We start from the raw sequence: 18,376 nt of genomic DNA on the forward strand, positions 1-18,376 counted from the left end.
TCACCTACCTGCCTGTACTCCATAACCCTTAATTCCCCTACTATGCAAAAATCTATTCAACCTTGTCTTAAATATATTTACTGAGGTAGCCTCCACTGCTTCATTGGGCAGAGAATTCCACAGATTCCCCACTCTCTGGGAAAAGCAGTTTCTCGTCATCTCTATCCTAAATCTACTCCCCTGAATCCTGAGGCTATGTCTTCTCATTCTAGTCTCACCTACCAATGGAAACAACTTTCCTACCTCCATCTTATCTATCCTTTTCGTAATTTTAGATGTTTCTATAAGATCTCCTCTCATTCTTCTGAATTCCAGTGCATATAGTCGCAGGTAACTCAATCTCTCTTCACAGTCTAACCTCCTCATCTCTGGAATCAACCTGGTGAACCTCCTCTGCACCCCCTCCAAAGCCAGTATATCCTTCCTCAAGTAAGGAGACCAGAACTGCACGTAGTACTCCAGGTGCAGCCTCACCAGTACTCTGTACAGTTGCAGCATAACCTCCCTACTCTTAAATTCAATCCCTCAAGCAATGAAGGCCAACATTTGATTTGCTTTCTTGATAGCCTGCTGAACCTTCAAACCAGCCTTGTGTGATTCACGCATAAGCACTCCCTAGTCACTCTCCACAGTAGCATGCTGCAATTTTTTACCATTTAAATAATAATCTGCTTTTATTTTTCCTTCCAAAGAGGATGACCTCACATTTACCAACATTGTACTCCATCTGCCAGACCCTTGTCCACTCACTTAACCTATCTATATCTCGCTGCAGACTCTCCGCATCTTCTGCACAATTTGCTTTTCCACTCAATTTAGTATCATCAGCAAACTTAGATACACTGCACTCGGTCCCCTCTTCCAGATTGTTAATGTATATCGTGAACAGTTGCACCGACCCCTGTGGCACACTGCTCACCACTGATTGCCAAGCAGAGTATCACCCATGTAGCCCAACTCTCTCCTTTTTAATAGTTAACCAATCCTCTATCCATGCTAATACATCACCCCCAACTCTATGCATCTATGCATCACACTGCTTTGTCCATTGCTATTTCTTCCCAATCTGTAGTAATGAGTTCAAGGGGGAGGAGCACAGTAGCCAGGTTTGGCAGGAACCTGTTATAGTAATTGACAAATCCTGAAAAGGACTGCAACTGTGACATGTCCAGTAGCATCCACCACTGCTTGAATTTTTTCAACGCACTTGTGTAATCGTTGTGCATCAATGGTGTGACCAAAGTAAGTGATGCTTGGTTTAAAGAATTCGCACTTGATGCATCATGCTCTGAGTCCATAATCTTCCAACACTGTCCTGAGATTTTGGAGATGTTCCTAAGTCCACTTTGCTGAGGTGTCATCCTCCAGAAAGGTTTGCAAAAATATAAGACCATAAGATAGAGGAGCAAAAGTAGGCCATTTGGCCCATCAAGTCTGCTCTGCCATTCAATCATGGGCTAATCCAATTCTTCCAGTCATCCCCGCACCCCTGCTTTCACCCTATACCCTTTGATGCCCTGGCTAATCAAGAACCTATCTATCTCTGCCTTAAATACACCCAATGACTTGGCCTTCACAGCTGCTCATGGCAAGAAATTCCACAGATTTACCACCCTCTGATTAAAGTAATTTCTCCGCATCTCAGTTCTAAAAGGATGTCCTTCAATCCTGAAGTCATGCCCTCTTGTCCTAGAATCCCCTACCATGGGAAATAACTTTGCCATATCTAATCTGTTCAGGCCTTTTAACGTTTAGAATGTTTTTATGAGATCACCCCTCATTTTCCTGATATCTAGGGAATACAGCCCAAGAGCTGCCAGACGTTCCTCATACGGTAACCCTTTCATTCCTGGAATCATTCTCGTGAATCTTCTCTGAACCCTCTCCGATGTCAGTACATCCGTTCTCCAAAACTGGACACAATACTCCAAGTGTGGTCTCACGAATGCCTTATAGAGCCTCAACATCACATCCCTGCTGTTATATTCTATACATCTGGAAATGAATGCCAACATTGCATTTGCCTTCTTCACAACCGACTCAACCTGAAGGTTAACCTTTAGGGTATCTTGCACAAGTACTCCCAAGTCCCCTTGCATCTCTGCATTTTGAATTCTCTCCCCATCTAAATAATAGTCTGCCCATTTATTTCTTCCACCAAAGTGCATGACCATACACTTTCCAACATTGTATTTCATTTGCCACTTCTTTGCCCATTCCCCTAGACTATCTGAGTCTCTCTGCAGGCTCTCTGTTTCCTCAACACTACCCGCTTCTCCACCTATCTTTGTATCATCAGCAAATTTAGCCACAAATCCATTAATACCGTAGTCCAAATCATTGAAATACATTGTAAAAAGCAGCGGTCCCTACACTGACCCCTGTGGAACTGCACTAGTAACTGGCAGTCAGCCAGAATAGGATCCCTTTATTCCCACTCTCTGTTTTCTGCCGACCAGCCAAAGGTCCACCCACACTGGTAACTTCCCTGTAATTCCATGGGCTTTTATCTTGCTAAGCAGCCTCATGTGCGGCACCTTGTCAAAGGCCTTTTGAAAATCCAAGTACACCACATCTACTACATCTCCTTTGTCTACCCTGCTTGTAAGTTCCTCAAAGAATTGCAATAGGTTTGTCAGGTAGGATTTTCCTTTCAGGAAACCATGCTGGCTTTGGCCTATCTTGTCATGTGCCTCCAGGTACACCGTAATCTTATCCCTAACAATCAATTCCAGCAACTTCCCAACCACTGAAGTCAGGCTAACAGGTCTATAGTTTTTTTTTTTGCTGCCTCCCACCATTCTTAAATAGCGGAGTAATATTTGGAATTTTCCAGTCATCTAGTACAATGCCAGAATCTTTCGATTCTTGAAAGATCATCGTCAATGCCTCCGCAATCTCTCCAGCTACTTGCTTCAGAACCTGAGGGTGCATTCCATCAGGTCCAGGAGATTTATCCACCCTTGGACCATTATGCTTCCCAAGCACCTTCTCAGTCATAATTTTCACTGCACAAACTTCACTTCCCTGACACTTTTGAATGTCCGGTATACTGCAGATGTCTTCCACTGTGAAGACTGATGCAAAATATGCATCAGTTCCTCTGCCATCTCTGCATCTCTCATTACAATATCTCTATCGTCATTTTATATTGGTCCTATATCTACTCTCAACTCTCTTTTATCCTTTATATACTTAAATCTACTTAAATACTAAGAATATCGCCCTTAGTCAAAGATCTTCTAACACCAGACCGAGCTGGGTTCAGGCCAGGCCGCTCTTGCTACGGTCAAGTCCTGAACTTAACCCAGTATATTGAGGATAGCTTTGAAATGCGACAAATTATGGGGGCAGTATTCATTGACTTAACAGCAGCATACGACACTATGAATCACAGAGGCCTTCTACTGAAATTATCTAAAATATTAAAGAACGAAACCACAGTCAAAGTGATACGAAGCCTCCTAGAAAATCGTAGATTTTATGTAGAAATGAATGGAATTAAGAGTAGGTGGTGTCCACAAAAGAATGGACTACCACAGGGATCAGTCCTGGCCCCTCTACTATTTAATGTTTACATAAATGACCAACCAACCTTTCCTAACACACGCAGGTTTATCCATGCAGACGACCTATGCATAGCAACACAAGCTAACTCCTTCCAAGAAGTCGAAGTACAACGTACAGCAGTCCTCGAAGCAATGAAGCAGTATTATGAAAAATGGTCTCTTAACCCAAATCCATCAAAAACTCAAGTGTGTGCATTCCACCTGAGGAATTGAGAAGCAGCTCGGAAACTCAAGATCTTCTGGTGTGGGAAGGAGCTCGAACACCATCCGACTCCAATTTACCTGGGCGTTACAATGGATAGGACGCTCTTATTTGCCACCCACATCCAAAAACTCCAAGGGAAAGTTGGCTCTAAAAAATTAGCAGGCACGAAATGGGGAGCTAATGCTCACACACTTAGATCAACTGCCCTAGCACTCTGCTATGCACCTGCAGAATACTGTGCACCTGTGTGGGGCAGATCAGCCCATGCGAAGAAAGTAGACCTGTTGCTTAACGAAGCCTGCCGAATAATCACGGGCACATTGTGCCTCATACCCGCTAACATCATTTACAGACTTGCAGGCATTGCTCCCCCAGAGATCCGAAGACACACTACAACAAAAATTGAAAAAGGTGAACGGAACTCGGATCCATGGCACCCACTACATCATCATGTGCCAGTTTCCAACCGCCTAAAATCGAGGAAAAGCTTTGCTACAGTGGAGGAACTACCGCACGGAACATTCCCCGCCCCCCCAAACGTACAGGATTGACCTCTGGCAACAAACAGAAGCCAGAACCCCACCAAACAATACGGTGCAAGACCCCACAGAAATGTTGCCAGACGGGGCACTGCTTGACAGACGGAAGTGGTTCACTCTCAACAGAGCGAGAGCGGGAGTTTGTAGGACAGGAGACAATATGGTGAAGTGGGGTTTAAAGACCAGCAAATCCTGTGAGTGTGGCGAAAGGGTGCAGGACATTGAACACGTTCTGTGCAACTGTCCACTCTCACCTGATTTAGCTGACACTGTCCTGCTCAATTTCAACCAAACAACACTAGAGTGGCTGGCTGTCTGGTGTGACAAGCTATGATGATACTTAAAAAATCTTTTAGTATCTTCTCTGATATTAGTCGCCAGCTTCCTCTCATAATTCATCTTTTCCCTCTGAAGGACCTTCTTAGTTTCCTTCTGCAAGTTTTAAAAATCTCCCCAATCCTCTATCTTCCCATTAGCTCTGGCTTCCTCGTATGCCTTCTTTTTCGCTTTAACTTTGGCTCTGACTTCACTTGTCAGCTACAGTAGTGTCCTTCTTCCCTTTGAAGAATTCTTCTTATTTGGAATATATCTGTCTTGCACTTCCCTCATTTTTCGCAGAAATTCCAGCTGTTGCTGCTCTGCTGTCCTTCCTGCAAATGTCCCTTTCCAGTCAACTGTAGTCAGTTCCCCTCCAGTGCCATTGTAATATCCTCTATTCCACTGAAATACCGACATATTGGATTTTATTTTTTCCCTCTCAGATTTCAATGTGAACTTTATCGTATGGTGATCTCTGTCCCTAAGGGTTCCGTAACCTTAAGCTCTCTTATCACCTCCGGATCATTGCACAACACCCAATCCAGCACAGCCGATCCCCTAGTGGGCTCAACAACAAGCTGTTCTGAAAAGCCATCCCTTAGACATTCTACAAATTCTCTCTCTTGAGGTCCAGTGCTGACCTGGTTTTTCCAATCCACTTTCATGTTAAAATCCCCAACAATTATCATGACATTGCCTTTCTGACATGCCTTTTCTACCTCCTGCTGTAATTTGAAATCCACATCCCAGCTGATGTTTGGAGGCCTGTATACAACTGCCATTAGGGTCCTTTTACTCTTGCCATTTCTTAACTCAACCCATAAAGACTCTACACCTTCCAATCCTATGTCATCTCTTTCTAATGATTTAATATTATTTCTTATACACTGAGCCACACCACCCCCTCTGCCTGCTAACCTATCTTTCCGATGTACCGTATATCCTTGGATGCTCAGCTCCCAATGACAACCATCCTTTAGCGAAATTTCAGAGATGGCCACAACGTCATATTTGCCAGTCTGCAGCTGAATTTCAAGATCATCCATTTTATTCCTTATGCTGCGTACATTCAAATCCAGTATTTTTTGCCTTCTGTTTTAACTGCACCATGCTTCTATTGCCCTGTAACTCATGCCACTGGCTTTGATTCAGCCTCATCTCCCGCCTGTTCTTTCTATAACCTCTGTTGCACACTATCTATCCTGGGCAGAGAATATTGATCTACTTTCAATACTGGGATAATGGTGACTTTAAAATCACCACAGATCCTGACAGGCCAATTCTCCTTGGCTGTTGGGACTACTGATGTTGTCCATGGTCTCCACCCAACTTCAAAGAGTTTCTTCAGCCTCTATGCGATCTAGCTCACAGGCTACTTTGTCACAGATGGTATGAGGAACCGGATGGTATGGCATTTTCATTCAACATTATTTTACCCTTGGTACTGTATGTTTGAGCTTTCCAATCTCTCTCCGGTAAGCTGCCTCATCGCCACCTCTGGTTTGTTCAACAACAGCAGTGTCGTCAGCAAGAGTGGAGATGGCATTGGAGCTGTGCTTAGCCACACAGTCATTTGCCTATAAAGAGTATAAATAGTTTGCAGACGACACAACTGTCATTGGCCTTATCCGAGACGGTGATGAGTCTGCATACAGACGGGTGGTGGAACGGCTGGCCCTCTGGTGTGGCCAGAACTATCTGGAGCTAAATATGCTCAAGACTATGGAGATGACAGTGGACTTCAGGAGGAGCCCCCCAGTACTCCCCCCACTCACTATACTCAACAGTATTGTGTCTGCTGTGGAGACCTTCAGGTTGCTGGGTGTCACAATCTCCCAGGACCTGAAGTGGACACCCATCAAAGGCTCAGCAGAGGTTGTATTTCCTACGTCAACTCAGGAAGTACAACCTGCCTCAGGAGCTGCTGATTCAATTCTATTCAGGAATAATCCAGTCTGTTCTCTGTTCATCCATCCCTGTCTGGTTTAGATCAGCTACCAGACAAGAAAGAATAGACTCCAAAGAACCGTCAGGGCTGCGGAAAGGATTATTGGTGTGAAGCTGCCCTCGATCCAGGACTTCTATGCATCTAGAGTCAGGAAGCGAGCAAGCAGCATCATTGTAGACCCATCACACCCTGGACATCATCTGTTCCAACTCCTTCCTTCTGGTAGGCACTTTAGATCACTGTATGCCAGGACAAATAGGTATAAGAACAGTTTCTTTCCGTATGCCATCAGTCTTATGAACACTTGAATTTTAGTCTATTATAAACCAAGTCCACCTGTACATACACAGGTATACCTCATTGTATGTAGTTCACGATTATTTGCACTATTGTTTGCTTTTTGATTCTGTACAGCGAGAGCTCAGGGAAACCGGCATCAAATTCCCTGTATGTGTCCACCTACTTGGCGATAATAAAGGATTCTGAGTAGAACAGGGAACAAAGCACACAGCATAGAGGTGCACCTGCGTTGGTCATCAGTGAGGAGGAGATGTTCAATGTAACAGCGACACTCACTAAATATCAGCAGAACCAAGGAGCTGATGGTTTGCTTCAGGAAGGGGAAGGCGGGTGACCATGCGCAAGTCTACACAGGGGATGGTAATGGAGAGAGTCAGCAGCTTTAGAGTCTTGGGTGCTAACATATCAGATGACCTGTCCTGCACCCAGCACATAGATGCAATCATAAGGAGAGCATGCCCGCATCTTTGTTAGCATATAAAGCGTTAATGCATGTCACTGAACACTCTTACAAACATCTACAGATGTAGTGTTGAAAGTATTCTGACTGGTTGCGTCATGTTTTGGGATGGCAATTTGAATGCACAGGAACATAGAAAGCCGCAGAGAATAGTGCTCTCTGCCTAGTACATCATAGGCACATCCTTGCCTGGAATTGTCAGCATCTACAGGAGGCTCTGCCATCGTGTAAGATCCCCACAATACAAGTTATGCCATCTTCTCATAGCACCATCAGTCAGGGAGTACTGAAGCTTGGCATCCCACACCAGCAGGTTCAAGAACAGCTACTTCCCTTCGACTATCTGGTTCTTGAATCAACCAAAAAAAAAACCCTAATCATTATAGTTTAGCAATACTTTGCAGTAAAATGAATGTTTTTGTTGTAATTGTATTTTCTTGTAAAAATTGTGTATAATTTATGGTTAATTTATGTTTTTCTTGTAAATGCTGCTTCTGTGATGCTACTACAATTAAGTTTTTCAAGGGACCTATTGTGCACTGGCAATACCTGAACCCAGGTGCAGAGAAACAGCAGACTCTCATGTAGAGACGGAAAGAAGAGTTTATACATGGAAATTCCAACAAAACTTCGGTGGCTGGACTGAGTGACACTACAAGACGAGTCATTCTCAAAACAAGGACCCTGCGATAAGTGCTAATCAGGAGTCTGCTTGAAATAATCACAGAACGCAAAAAACTTGTGCCAGTCAAAGTAAACTTAACACAATGAAACAGAGAGCACAAGGGCTTAATGACTCTAATTAAGACAATTAACAAATACAGGTGCTCTAGAAACCTCAGAGCCCAAAGGTGTACAACTCGCCGCACAGGCTCGTGAAACCTTTTCAACATGTACTTGTATATACATATATAACAATATACTCGACTTCAACTTTGACTTTGGCCTTCACTGGGGTTGCTTATCTGATATGACCCAATACATAGAATATACCAGTCCCAAATATGCAAATGACTTCATACCCACGGATGTCGTCTCTGGTGAGCATTTAGCTGAAAGTTTCTTGGCATCAAGTCTCATATAGGCTGCACATAAATCAAGAGATATGTTTTGTAAGAAAAATTGAGGAGGATGTTAACAATAGATGCTAGGGGAGACCAAGGAGTATGTACGTAGGTGGACAAAGTCATGAAGGTAGCTTGTCTTCATCAGATGGGGCGTTGATAATGAGAGTTGGGACATCATGTTCCATCTATATTCATAATGTTACTGTGAATTGGTAAATACAGAGCTGGTTCAGTAATTATTTTTATCTGTCTGTTTTAATTATCAGTACTTTCTATTTTAAATAAAAATATATAATACGATTTATTTTTCCATTAGTTAAATATATTTGAAATACTTTTAAATAACTCTGATTATCAGAGAAGTTTACATAGAAACTGCTTAAAAGCCATCTTGGCTTCTAACGCTGGCTATCGCAGGATCCAGAACAACCCTCAAATGCCTAATCATAGCTTCAAACTGCATCACATTTTACGGTGGCTAAACATTGAACTCAATGGTACAGAGGAGTCAAAGAAGGCAAGTGCAGTTTGGGAACCAGGTGCAATTAGATTATTGCTATTTTTATTTTGTGTAGTTAGCTGGCTCATATTGATAAAAGTGAAAATTTGTGGGTCAGAAAATTAAATATTTCAAAACAATGATTTGAATGATATGAGTCTTTAACTTTTATTAAACCTCTTTAGCCTGTTACAGGGTTTTCAAGGAAGTATTTATGCAACCTAACTGTTGTTTTATAAAGCAACTGAGATTTAAAAGAATCTCTAAAAGTATTGTTGTTAGTGCAGTATTTGTTAAGTGAAGTGGAAAATCATTATGTCCAACTGAGAAGGTTTAGAGAAATTCAGGAATCATAGAAATGTAGTTATTCTATTGCTCAACTCAGGAATACGTTAATAGAGAGACCCATAACAATTGCACTATTTCATGCCAAGAGTAATTAGGGTTTGGACTCACATACTTTTGAAAATATAAATATTTGACTTTTAGTCAGCACGGTTTCCTCAAGGGGAAATTTTACCTAACAAATCTGTTGGAATTCTTTGAAGAAATAACAAGCAAGATAGACAAAAGAGAATCGGTTGTGTAGTTGGATTTTCAGAAGGCCTTTGACAAGGTGCCATACACGAGGCTGCTTAACAAGCTACAAGCCCATGGTATTACAGGAAAGATTCTGGCACGGATAAAGCAGTGGCTGATTGGCAGTAGGCAAAGAGTGGGAATAAAGGGAGACTGTTCGGGTTGGCTGCCAGTGACTAGTGGTGTTCCACAGGGCTGATTCTTTTTACGTTATATGTCAATGATTTGGATGATGGAATTGATGGCTTTCTTGCAAAGTTTTCAGACGATATGAAGATAGATGCAGGAGCGGGTAGTTTTGAGGAAGTAGAAAGCCTACAGAAAGATTGAGACAGATTAGGAGAATGCAAAAAGAAATGGCAAATGGAATACAGTGTCGGTAGTGTATGCTCATGCACTTTGGTAGAAGAAATGAAAGGGTTGACTATTTTGGAGAGAAAATACAAAAAACTGACTAGCAAAGGGACTTGGGAGTCCTAGTGCAGGATTCCCTAAATGTTAATTTGTAGGTTGAGTCTTCTTTGGTGAGGAATGCAATGTTATCATTCATTTCAGAGGACTAGAATATAAAAGCAAGGATGTAATGTTGAGACTTTATAAAGCACTTGCAATATTGTGAGCAACTTTGGGCCTCTTATCTTAGAAAGGAGCACTGAAACTGGAGAGGGTTCAGAGGAGGTTCACGAAAATGATTCTAGGTTTGAACGGCTTGTCATATGAAAAGCGTTTGATGGCTCTGGGCTTGTATTCACTGGAGTTCATAAGACCTTATTGAAACCAATTGCATGGTGAAAGGCCTTGATAGAGTGGATGTGGAGAGGATGTTACCTATGGTGGTAGAACCTAAGACCAGAGGACACAGCCTCAGAATAATGGGGCATCCTTCTAGAACGGAGATGAGGAAGAATTTATTTAGCCAGAGTACAGCTGTGGAATTCTTTGCCACAGACAGCTGTGGAGGCCAAGTCTTTATGTATACTTAAGGCAGAGCTTGGTAGATTCCTGATTTGTCAGGGCATGAAGGGATTCAGGGAGAAGGCAGAATATTGGGGCTGAGAGGAAAATTGGATCTGCCATGATGAAATAGCAGAGCAAATTCAATTGGCCAAATGGCCTTATTCTGCTCCTATATCTTATGGTCTTATAGACCTATGGACTTAAATTGATAGGTGGTTATACTATGGTTGGTGTTGGGCTATTGCATGGAACTGTGTTGTCCATACATCAATCAAGGACTGGATAATTAATATTTGAATGTATGTACTTGATACTTCAGGATCAAGAGGTATGAGTTTTCCTTCATTTTTGTCTTTTCTCAACTGGTCTTTAGTATTCTGGCGTGACTGAGATTGTCCTGTACTGGATAAGCACCTAAAGTTTATTTCTGATGATACTTTTTGGGACCTGTCCTCCATTTTATGCATCTTTGATATCTTTAAATGATTAAGAGCCACAGAGTCATGCTGCATAAGAACAGGCCTGTCAGCCCATCATGTCCATACTGACCATCAAATACCTGTCTGTACTGATCACAATCACTGGCTCTTGGTCTGTACCCGACAATACATTAGCTATTCAAGCACCTCTTTAAATCTTGTGAGAATACTCAGTACCACCAAACTCCAATCGTCCTCTGAGTGAAAAAATTCTTCCTCTGATCTGTTCGAAATGTTCTACTCCTCAACTTAAACCAATGGCCTTAGGTACTTCAGCCATGTGGAAGTGTTTCATACTGTCTAGTTTATCAATGCTGCTCATAATTTTATGCACCTCTATCTGGTCTCCCCTCTGCCCCACCTGCTCCTATGAAACCAGGCTCAGCCAATCCAATCTCTCCTCATTATTAAAATATCCCAAATAGCCAGATGAATCTCCTCTTTATGTTTTCCAGCACAAGATATAATTTCTGTAATGTGACAACCAGAAGTGCACAGTGTATTCCAGCTATGGTCTAAACAATGTTTTATAAAATTGTACCAAGACTTCCCTGTCCTTATATTCCACCTCAAGTCATGAAAAGAAGTATCCCGTATGTCTCCTTCACTGTTTTATCTAACTGTGCTGCACTTTAACAATCTTAGAATGTACACCAAGGTCCCTACCATTCATGATATAGGTCCACAGCAAAATGCACCACTGACACCCATCTGCCATCACCTTACCCATCTAATCAGCTGATCAATATTGTTTTGTAGCCTAAGATTACTTTCCTCATGTTACATCACAAATTTGCTGACTGTTGGGAGGTATGTAGTATAATCGCAGCAAAGTGATTGCCTTTTCTTTATTTTTAAACTCTGTTCATGGTGCCTTATTTGAAGAGCAGTGGTGTCCTTGATCAACAATGCGATGCCCATTGGATTTATTTAAACTTGCGGGGGCTGCTGTTTTGATGGCTTCAAATCAATTTTTGTAATGTCAATAACTCAATAAGATGGCAATGTTTCTTTGAGCCTTTGAGAGTTGATGTTGAACTTATGTCCGTTTTGCAATGATATTTAACCACCTACATACTCGTACACGTTCAGAGGGTATTAGCCATAGGAGATCATCAGAGATATTGATGAGCTTTCAGAGCCAGTCAGATGCAGGATACTCCTGATCTTTCATTCAGGTTAGGCAGCTGCTGAAATCCTACTTTTTACAAGCTCTGATTAAATGTATTTTTTAGAAACTTTATTCAACAAATAGGATGCTTGGGAATCAAATGGTGGAGCAGCCTCGACTGGCTGAATGGCCTAATTCTGCCCCTGTGACTTATGGTCTTGAGGTGAACTCAGTGGGTAAGGCAGAATCTGTGGAGGGAAATGGACAGTCAATGTTTTGGGTTGAAATCTTCCGTCCAGTTCTGGATAAACAAGTAGATTTTCTCTAACTTTAGTATCCAATATTATCAATAGTATTCAATGTTAAGACTAACAAACAACAAATGCATTGGATTCTAAACCAAATTCCTTTTTTTAAATTAATTCAGTGGTATGTGGGCTTCTTAAGCTGAACCAGCATTTCACTACCCATCCCTAATTGCCTTTGATAACGCGATGGTGACTTGCTTTCCTGAACCACTGCAGGTTCTGAGCAATGCTGTTGGCATTTCTGACCCAGTGACAGTGAAGCAATGGCGATATATTTCCAAGTTAGCACAGCATGTGGCTTGAAGGGAAAATTCCAGGTGGTTATTATCTCAAGTACAAAATTGAAAATTGGAGCAAAAATCTGTGGATGCTGGAAATCCAAAACAAAAGAGAAAATTCTACGAATATTCAATGGGTGAGGCTGTATCCATGAGGTCATTCTCTTCCAAAGATGTGGTATGTTTTCAGTCATTCCTTCCTGATCTTCTCTTTCAGCCGGCTGCTTAATCTTGGGCTGCATGATCTTCCCAGATGGCTGGGATTCAGATGAAGTAAAGCGGATGTGTGGGGAAAAAACAGACAAGTATACACTTGGTGCCTGCTCCGTCCGCTGGGCCTACATTCTGGCAATTATCGGAATCCTAGATGCTCTCATCCTTTCCTTTCTGGCATTTGTCCTCGGCAACAGGCAAGATGGTTTACTGCCAGATGACTTCAAAGTGGATGCCAAAGGTATGATCTTTCTCAGTCACATCAAACAATCTTTTTATTCAAGAAATCCTATTAAATATTTAAAGCACAGTTAATTTAATATCCCAGATCTAAACAGTAACTTGCATAACCATGAAAGTTCATTGCTCCATTAATAGTTCTGAATATAATTCAGAAGGTTAAGAATATATATAGAATATTTATTTATGAAATTTATTATAACAATAATTGATTTAGACTTGGTAATAAAACTAGCTTAACACTTTAAGCATTAGATTTTAACAAGGAATCAATTAGAATTTGAAATGAGTGCATCCTGTTCTGCAAGTTTATTCATGTAAAGTACAAAATATATTTCTGCATCTTCAGTGATATCTTTAAAGGAATTTTTTTGTGTTATCACCTGTTTTGGAAAGTGAATTTATGACATAATTAGCGAACCTACCAAGTTCATACAGTTGCATTGTAGGTTACAGGATTGCTTTTGCTGTGCTTCCAAACAATATCAGACTTCGTTAAATGCTGATAAATGAAAAATGTTTAAATTCTGGCTTCAGTGGCCAAGGTTTACACTAATTCCCTTGGAATCAGTGCTGGAAATGTAAGCAGTCTGAGGAACAATTGTAGGTTTCTAATCTGTATTTTTGTGTTAGTTCTTAATTATAGTTAATAACTGCCAGCAAGAATAATGTTGTATTAAATATTATTCAGATTCAAGTCCATCTCAGGAAATTAATAAATGGATCTGCAGGCTAAAGATAATTCATACTATATACGCATAACATGCAAACTTCTGTAGATATTTGTAACTGTGAAATAAAGGCATATAAAATATTGAAAGTACCCAACAGGCTTGGTAGTAACATTTCAGGCAGTTGACTAGAATGATCACCTGCTGATGTCTTTACAGTTTTTCTTTGCCTAGAAATTTGAATTTTGTACACAGACTGATAATGATGAGTGAGGAGACAGGTCACTTGTCTAATGAATACAAATTGTATCACTGTTCAAAGCTAGCATAGTTTCAACTGCTAATCCTTGTTTTTTTACTAATATTGCTCATTATGCTCAAGATACACTTCACTTGTTAAACAGCAGTTTAGTTGGCAGCTGTGAGATGTCTTGAGATAAAGTGTGTTATCATTAGTATGTGTGTGGGTATAATGAAATATCTAACCCTTAGGCAAGGTTTCTATTGTAATTATAATGGATCTAGGAAGCATCATCCCAGTGTGTGGACAGATACATATCAAAGAAATTAAAATAAATGCACACTGTTCTCTGCCTATTACTTATTGCCTGATACAGGAGCCAAACCAACATATGTATGAGAATAATGACTTTAGAAAGCCAAGATGATCTATCAGGCAAAACTTTCCAGCAAATGTTTATTTCATTTGAATTGTTTTTGCCCGAAAGGCCTGGATTTTATGGTAAGTGGCAAAGCGACAATTCCTTTTCTTAAAAAAAAGCAATCTACAAAGCTCAAGTCCATTTCTCATTTTATGATCTTGGCTGGTGTCAGGTAATCAAGGGAATTCCTGGTGTCCAACAAAAAGGATGCTGAGATGCAACTCATAACTTAGAATTCTCAGAGTCAGCAGACCAGGAAATAAAAGGCATAATTTTATCTAATATGTTAATATGTATATTGGATAGAATAATGCTTGGAAGAAAGATACAAAAAAAAAAGAACCATACATGTAAATCAAAGCAAAAGCTTAATATCATAATAACTGTTGAAAACCTGATGTTCATTATTCCTAAAATCTAAAATATTTTGCAATACTTAGCTCAGGGAATTGCAGTCCACAGATATAAAATTGCATTTTTAAACTATAGAGTTTGCCAAACAGTAATTATGACTTTGCATCCCATTAAGATCTCATCTTGAAATCATGCAACAAAACATTAACATTTTCAAGGTAATTTATCTTAAATGGTTCCTAAATCATTTTAAATTCTAATCAAATCATTGGTTTTCCTTGATTACATAGGAGATGGCTGCAAAACAATGCAAGGTGTAGAGAAGCAGTGTATCACCGACAGCGCCTTCTGAATTTCCTCAATTCATTGTGCACATCTCCAACATTGTTGTTGATTTCATGATTCTTCCATTAATTAAACTGCAGAAACAACCTTTTGTCAGTCAAGATTCGGTGTTATTTACTTTGCGGTTGTGGTGCAGTCACTTTTTCTGCTTTTCAGTTCCAATAGTCTTGCAGTGCAAGAAGTCACGTATGGATGAATATTAGAGGTAGATAAAAGTTCTTAATCCAGAAATAGCCCTGATAACATTCTACTAATGATTGGAAACATGGCCTGGTGCATCTGGAACTTGTACTTAATTCCAGCAGAGTTTTCTTCACACAATTTAGGTCATGATCACAGGGAAGAGAGGTTTGTAGATGAGTTGTGGAAAAAGGAATGGGTTGACAAATATGGACCTGGAGGGTTGAGTTAGGGAGAGTGTCATTATTCTTCTTCCAGTAAAGTTCAATGGCGGTTTGTAGATTAACATGAGGTGCATTACCACTACAGCTGAGCTAGATTGTGGAGCAAAGTGATGGGAGGTACACTGCCTACAATTTCCCCTCCCCTCAAAAAAAACTCAACTAATATCAAGAAATCTAATACTTGAGGAAGTCAAATATGCACTTATATACATTACAATGCCAGTGATGTCCTAACGTACTACCCATGTTACACTTTCCAGGTGAGACAACACTTCACTTCTGAGTCTATTGGGGTCATCTATTGCATCCGGTGTTCCCGGTGCGGCCTCCTCTACATCGGTGAAACCCGACGCAGATTGGGGGACCGCTCCGTCGAGCACCTCCACTCCGTCCGCCACAACAGACATGATCTCCCGGTAGCCACCCACTTCAACTCTGCTTCCCATTCCCATTCAGATATGTCCATATATGGCCTCCTCTACTGCCATGATGAGGCTAATCTCAGGTTGGAGGAGCAACACCTCATATACCATCTAGGTAGTCTCCAGCCCCTTGGTATGAACATAGAATTCTCCAACTTCCGGTAATTCCCACCCCCTCCCTTCCTCTATCCCTATTTCACTCTACCCCCTCCCCCAGCTCCCTCATGGTTCTGCCTCCTTCTTCTACTACCCATTGTTTTCAGGGCTATGACGTAAATGCTTCCCCTCCCCCACCCCTTTGTCTTTCAAATTACTCGCCTTTCAACTGAAACTACAAGCATTCTTCAAATCCTTCACCATCTTTCATTCTTCAGTCCTGAGGAAGGGTTCCGGCCCGAAACGTCGACTCATCGTTTCTAACTGATGCTGCCCGACCTGCTGAGTTCATCTAGTGTACTGAAAGTGTTGCTTTGATCACAGCATCTGCAGATTATTTTGTGTTTACCATGTTACACTTCGTCTGTCTCAAAGATCTCAATTTAGTAATTAGATGTTTCCTTTGCATTCAAACAATATATGCTGCACTGTTTCTTGACAAGTGCACTCTCTAGTCATGCATATTAGTTCTGAACAAGGAATTATTCAACCTAGTATGTCCAATACATAAATGTGTAAGTACAGCTTCGTCCCTCATTTTTATACCCATTTCTCACTATCCTCTGAATTTGATATAAATGCCATCCTTCCTTTTCCTTATCTCAATTTTGTTGCCACAGTGATCAAATAGACTTTTTAGTTATGGTTTTCCCCTTCCCTTTATGCAAAAGCACCACTACATTTACATCCTTAATGTTTAGTGATTGCTCGGCTCGGAGTTCTGCCGCCTTGTTTCCTTCAATCCCAACGTGGGCAAGGAGCCATAAGCCTAGACCCTGCAGCCTCAACAGATGTTGTCCAATCTCAAGAAGAATGTGTGGCCTACAGTTTGAAATGCCTGTTTTAAAAGATGTCAAAACCGAGAAAGAATCAGAGCACAGAAGTACTTCTGCGACCCATTCCAAGGCTAAAATGATAGCAACCAGCTCAGATGCAAATACTAATAGTTTGTCTGATAACCTTTTCTTAATAGTCACCTGAAACTCTGAAACATAAACAGAAATGAACATAAACATAAACAGTGAATGACCTGTTACTGGATCTTTTGAGCCATCTATATAGATATGCAGGAAACCATAATATCTGCCTTGCAGATATTGCTGAACTCCCTGTACCACTGATATACAATCAATCTTCATCTTGATCTTTTCTTGAAGGCTTTAATCAACCACAGGCAAAGGGAAAAGTCATGGACAAGTGGCAGAAATGGGTTCACTGGGATAATATTCCACATAAAACAACCCAAGATTTGGTACCCATTTATTTCCCATCCACCCAAATCTGAAGACCTTACGAATGAAGTGCTCCCAACACTCTACCAATGTTCACAATATTGGATGACCAACTTTAGGTCCTCCTACAATAACCCAATAAACCATCACTAACTATATCCTGCATAGATATAAAGGTGTTTCACCCATTTCTACCAATAATGCCAAAATTGAGGATGGATTTAATAGCAACACAACATAATCTCAACACTTGAGCTTGAACTTTATTTAGGGGCCCTAAGACTGCTGGTGATGCTGACCCATAAGCAATACATTCATAATTAATGACAGATCTGATTAAAAGAGAATACTTTTATTTAAGTGATCTCCTACTTACACCCCAATCACACCCAAATAAGCACTTGAGCACATTAAGGGCTTTTTCAGAGTTTTGCACCATTTTAGTCACATGCATCTTCCAGGTTAGCCTTGTGTTCATCCACATACATTGAAACTTTGCCACTGACTCTTGTTTAAGAGATTGCTCATAGAACTTGAGATCAATTGTGGGTGTAATGTGCCTTTTAGGATAAAATAAATAACTTGAATCTGTGCAACAGAAAATTTAAATCCCCACTGACATCCTCCATTCTTCTATTTTATTAATAGATGCCTGCATTGCCATAACTATATAATTTATATGCCTGCTGTTCTTCCACACTGCTCCATCATCAGCGTATAACAATTTGGAAATATCTGAGCCAACGTTTAAGAAAACATCATTAATCATAATATTAAAGAGGAGTGTGCTACACAGATGCCCCTGTGGAGTCCTATTCTCTATCTCATACTCCTTAGAGAATGTTGTTCCCCACCCCTTCCACTAACTTGTATCTTCCTGTCACATAAAATATCTCGAATCATTTGAACATTCTCCCATCTATTCCCATCTTTTCACGTTTAAACAGAAACCCTTGTGGCGATAACATATCATAAGCTTTTTCTACATCAAAGTAAATTGCTATGACTGATTATTTATTAACTGCGGCCTAACAATGATTAACTTCCAAACAACACCAAG

The 18,376-nt window shown here is 40.7% G+C and overlaps 1 protein-coding gene across 2 annotated transcripts in view; it reads left to right on the forward strand.

Annotated features, from left to right (window-relative positions):
• Window positions 1-18,376, forward strand: part of lhfpl3 (LHFPL tetraspan subfamily member 3) — a 228,390-nt gene that overhangs the window by 145,024 nt on the left and 64,990 nt on the right. For both annotated transcript variants that reach the window (XR_010021130.1, XM_063072857.1), the window contains exon 2: window positions 12,835-13,071. Coding sequence is in view for 1 of the 2 variants with exons in the window: in XM_063072857.1 (XP_062928927.1) it covers window positions 12,835-13,071 (237 nt within the window). In the remaining variant the exon portion in view is untranslated. The remainder of the gene's footprint in view (window positions 1-12,834; window positions 13,072-18,376) is intronic.

The sequence above is a fragment of the Mobula hypostoma genome, chromosome 20, assembly GCF_963921235.1.
Source record: "Mobula hypostoma chromosome 20, sMobHyp1.1, whole genome shotgun sequence".
NCBI classification, from domain to species: domain Eukaryota; kingdom Metazoa; phylum Chordata; class Chondrichthyes; order Myliobatiformes; family Myliobatidae; genus Mobula; species Mobula hypostoma.